A 4691-nucleotide genomic window follows, 5' to 3' on the forward strand; every position below is an offset into this window, starting at 1 on the left:
GATACCCTCACCCCCTCATTAGTGCTGCCTCTGGTCATTCTCCTTTAATTAAAAGGATCTCACTAATTAGCACATGGCAATTAGGCAATTTAAACTAACTCACCATATATAAAAAAACATACAAAACAATAACACAAACAAATGAAGCAATAAATCCAAAGGAAATTTAGGAAGGATTGAAGGAAAAAATTACAAAATTGGAGCTCATAATTGTTTATTAAAACTTACAATTAAAAAGGCAGTTTAAATTGTTTTCCAAAGTACAGGTAAAATACGATAAAAAAAATTGCATAATTTATTGTGTTGTATTTATACAACACGTACTAGTCATACTTGACCTGACAAGTATGACTGGAGGACGAGTATGACTGGAGGAAGAGTATGACTGGAGGACGAGTATGACTGGAGGACGAGTGTGACTGGAGGACGAGTATGACTGGAGGAAGAGTATGACTGGAGGAAGAGTATGACTGGAGGACGAGTATGACTGGAGGAAGAGTATGACTGGTGGACGAGTATGACTGGAGGACGAGTATGACTGGAGGAAGAGTATGACTGGAGGACGAGTATGACTGGAGGAAGAGTATGACTGGAGGACGAGTATGACTGGAGGAAGAGTATGACTGGAGGACGAGTATGACTGGAGGAAGAGTATGACTGGAGGACGAGTATGACTGGAGGAAGAGTATGACTGGAGGAAGAGTATGACTGGAGGACGAGTATGACTGGAGGACGAGTATGACTGGAGGACGAGTATGACTGGAGGAAGAGTATGACTGGAGGACGAGTATGACTGGAGGAAGAGTATGACTGGAGGAAGAGTATGACTGGAGGAAGAGTATGACTGGAGGAAGAGTATGACTGGAGGACGAGTATGACTGGAGGACGAGTATGACTGGAGGACGAGTATGACTGGAGGAAGAGTATGACTGGAGGAAGAGTATGACTGGAGGAAGAGTATGACTGGAGGACGAGTATGACTGGAGGACGAGTATGACTGGAGGACGAGTATGACTGGAGGAAGAGTATGACTGGAGGACGAGTATGACTGGAGGACGAGTATGACTGGAGGAAGAGTATGACTGGAGGATGAGTATGACTGGAGGACGAGTATGACTGGAGGACGAGTATGACTGGAGGACGAGTATGACTGGAGGACGAGTATGACTGGAGGAAGAGTATGACTGGAGGAAGAGTATGACTGGAGGAAGAGTATGACTGGAGGAAGAGTATGACTGGAGGACGAGTATGACTGGAGGACGAGTATGACTGGAGGAAGAGTATGACTGGAGGACGAGTATGACTGGAGGAAGAGTATGACTGGAGGAAGAGTATGACTGGAGGAAGAGTATGACTGGAGGAAGAGTATGACTGGAGGAAGAGTATGACTGGAGGACGAGTATGACTGGAGGACGAGTATGACTGGAGGAAGAGTATGACTGGAGGACGAGTATGACTGGAGGAAGAGTATGACTGGTGGACGAGTATGACTGGAGGACGAGTATGACTGGAGGAAGAGTATGACTGGAGGACGAGTATGACTGGAGGAAGAGTATGACTGGAGGAAGAGTATGACTGGAGGAAGAGTATGACTGGAGGACGAGTATGACTGGAGGACGAGTATGACTGGAGGACGAGTATGACTGGAGGAAGAGTATGACTGGAGGACGAGTATGACTGGAGGAAGAGTATGACTGGTGGACGAGTATGACTGGAGGACGAGTATGACTGGAGGAAGAGTATGACTGGAGGACGAGTATGACTGGAGGAAGAGTATGACTGGAGGAAGAGTATGACTGGAGGAAGAGTATGACTGGAGGACGAGTATGACTGGAGGACGAGTATGACTGGAGGACGAGTATGACTGGAGGACGAGTATGACTGGAGGACGAGTATGACTGGAGGACGAGTATGACTGGAGGAAGAGTATGACTGGAGGACGAGTATGACTGGAGGACGAGTATGACTGGAGGACGAGTATGACTGGAGGACGAGTATGACTGGAGGACGAGTATGACTGGAGGACGAGTATGACAGTTGGAGAGGTATGAGGTAGTTAGCCTTAAGCTTGAGGACGACCAGGTGTACCTAAGAGAATAAGCTTGAGGTGGATAGATGGATAAGTGATAAGCAAAGCTTCGCCCTGTGTGTAATCTTCTATGGCCGCTACCTCTATCGATTTCTCTGGCTGTGTGTACAAACGACATGATCCTTGATAATGTTATCTCTCAAAGATAACAGTGGACAATAATAACCAACGCTTATTCACTAACGCTGGTCAATACAGTGAATGATGAACGCTGATGAATGGAATGACAAGATCATCTGCAAAACGCGGCTGTATCAACATATCAGTCCAGCTCTGGAACCTAATCACCGATCACTGATCATGATTAATGCCACAGTGACTAGCGTAATCAGCCAACTCCCCTTAAAAGCCATTAGAGGCGAGCATTACCAGCCACGAGCCCCATTGATCATTTCGGGAGCGTCAAAGGACTCTGCCAGCCGGGAGAATAGACCCATTCACTCGTGAAATATGGCAACCACTCTGTTGGAACTCCAGGAGGAAGTGTACAGTGTCCTCTGGTGGGTCCCCCTGTGGTGGTGGTGTGGTGGGTCCCCTGTGGTGGTGGTGGTGTGGTGGGTCCCCTGTGGTGGTGTTGTGGTGGGCCCCTGTGGTGGTGGTGTGGTGGGTCCCCTGTGGTGGTGGTGGTGTGGTGGGTCCCCTGTGGTGGTGGTGGTGTGGTGGGTCCCCTGTGGTGGTGTTGTGGTGGGTCCCCTGTGGTGGTGGTGTGGTGGGTCCCCTGTGGTGGTGGTGGTGTGGTGGGTCCCCTGTGGTGGTGGTGGTGTGGTGGGTCCCCTGTGGTGGTGGTGTGGTGGGTCCCCTGTGGTGGTGTTGTGGTGGGTCCCCTGTGGTGGTGGTGGTGTAGTGGGTCCCCCGTGGTGGTGGTGGTGTGGTGGGTCCCCTGTGGTGGGTCCCCTGTGGTGGTGGTGGTGTGGTGGGTCCCCTGTGGTGGTGTTGTGGTGGGTCCCCTGTGGTGGTGGTGTGGTGGGTCCCCTGTGGTGGTGGTGGTGTGGTGGGTCCCCTGTGGTGGTGGTGGTGTGGTGGGTCCCCTGTGGTGGTGGTGTGGTGGGTCCCCTGTGGTGGTGTTGTGGTGGGTCCCCTGTGGTGGTGGTGGTGTAGTGGGTCCCCTGTGGTGGTGGTGGTGTGGTGGGTCCCCTGTGGTGGTGGTGGTGTGGTGGGTCCCCTGTGGTGGTGTTGTGGTGGGTCCCCTGTGGTGGTGGTGTGGTGGGTCCCCTGTGGTGGTGGTGGTGTGGTGGGTCCCCTGTGGTGGTGGTGGTGTGGTGGGTCCCCTGTGGTGGTGGTGGTGTGGTGGGTCCCTGTGGTGGTGTGGTGGGTCCCCTGTGGTGGTGTGGAGGGTCCCCTGTGGGGGTGGTGTGGTGGGTCCCCTGTGGTGGTGTTGTGGTGGGTCCCCTGTGGTGGTGGTGTGGTGGGTCCCCTGTGGTGGTGGTCGTGTGGTGGGTCCCCTGTGGTGGTGGTGGTGTGGAGGATCCCCTGTGGTGGTGGTGTGGAGGGTCCCCTGTGGTGGTGTGGAGGGTCCCCTGAGGTGGTGGTGTGGTGGGTCCCCTGTGGTGGTGTTGTGGTGGGTCCCCTGTGGTGGTGGTGGTGTGGTGGGTCCCCTGTGGTGGTGGTGGTGTGGTGGTGGTGTGGAGGGTCCCCTGTGGTGGTGGTGTGGAGGGTCCCCTGTGGGGGTGGTGTGGAGGGTCCCCCTGTGGTGGTGTGGTGGGTCCTCTGTGGTGGTGGTGTGGTGGGTCCCCCTGTGGTGGTGGTGGTGTGGAGGGTCCCCTGTGGTGGTGGTGTGGAGGGTCTCCTGTGGTGGTGGTGTGGTGGGTCCCCCTGTGGTGGTGTGGTGGGTCCCCTGTGGTGGTGGTGTGGTGGGTCCCCTGTGGTGGTGGTGTGGTAGGTCCCCCTGTGGTGGTGGTGTGGTGTAGTGGGTCCCCTGTAGTGGTGGTGTAGTGGGTCCCCTGTGGTGGTGTGATGGGTCCCCTGTGGTTGTGGTGTAGTGGGTCCCCTGTGGTGGTGGTGTGGTGGGTCCCTGTGGTGGTGTGGTGGGTCCCCCTGTGGTGGTGGTTGTGGTGTAGTGGGTCCCCTGTGGTGGTGGTGTGGTGGGTCCCCTGTGGTGGTGGTGGTGTGGTGGGTCCCCTGTGGTGGTGGTGGTGTGGTGGGTCCCCTGTGGTGGTGGTGGTGTGGTGGGTCCCCTGTGGTGGTGGTGGTGTGGTGGGTCCCCTGTGGTGGTGGTGGTGTGGTGGGTCCCCTGTGGTGGTGGTGGTGTGGTGGGTCCCTTGTGGTGGTGGTGGTGTGGTGGGTCGCCTGTGGTGGTGGTGATGGTGGAGGGTCCCCTGTGGTGGTGGTGTGGAGGGTCCCCTGTGATGGTGATGGTGGAGGGTCCCCTGTGGTGGTGGTGTGGTGGGTCCCAGCACCACCACAGCATTTGTTGTCAGTATGGAATAAAAACACATCTCTCCTAACCTCTACTTCACGTTAACCAATCCAGATATTGCACTGGAAATCATTACCGAAGCAAAATGAATAATATTAACCATGTATTGAAGCCATCAGCGTGTTCCCGCGAGCTAGTCGCTGAGCCTCAAAACATTGTGCTGGCTACAGACTCGTTTCTGAGCCA

The 4691-nt window shown here is 54.6% G+C and overlaps 1 protein-coding gene across 1 annotated transcript; it reads right to left on the reverse strand.

The window, feature by feature from the left end:
- Nucleotides 1-323: 323 nt before the first annotated feature.
- On the reverse strand, nucleotides 324-2207 carry LOC123749434 (mucin-3A-like). The gene has a single exon (XM_045731536.2). The coding sequence runs from the start codon at nucleotides 2205-2207 to the stop codon at nucleotides 324-326; it is 1884 nt and encodes a 627-aa protein (XP_045587492.2).
- Nucleotides 2208-4691: the final 2484 nt, after the last annotated feature.

This window comes from Procambarus clarkii, chromosome 40 (assembly GCF_040958095.1).
Source record: "Procambarus clarkii isolate CNS0578487 chromosome 40, FALCON_Pclarkii_2.0, whole genome shotgun sequence".
Taxonomy (NCBI): Eukaryota; Metazoa; Arthropoda; class Malacostraca; order Decapoda; family Cambaridae; genus Procambarus; species Procambarus clarkii.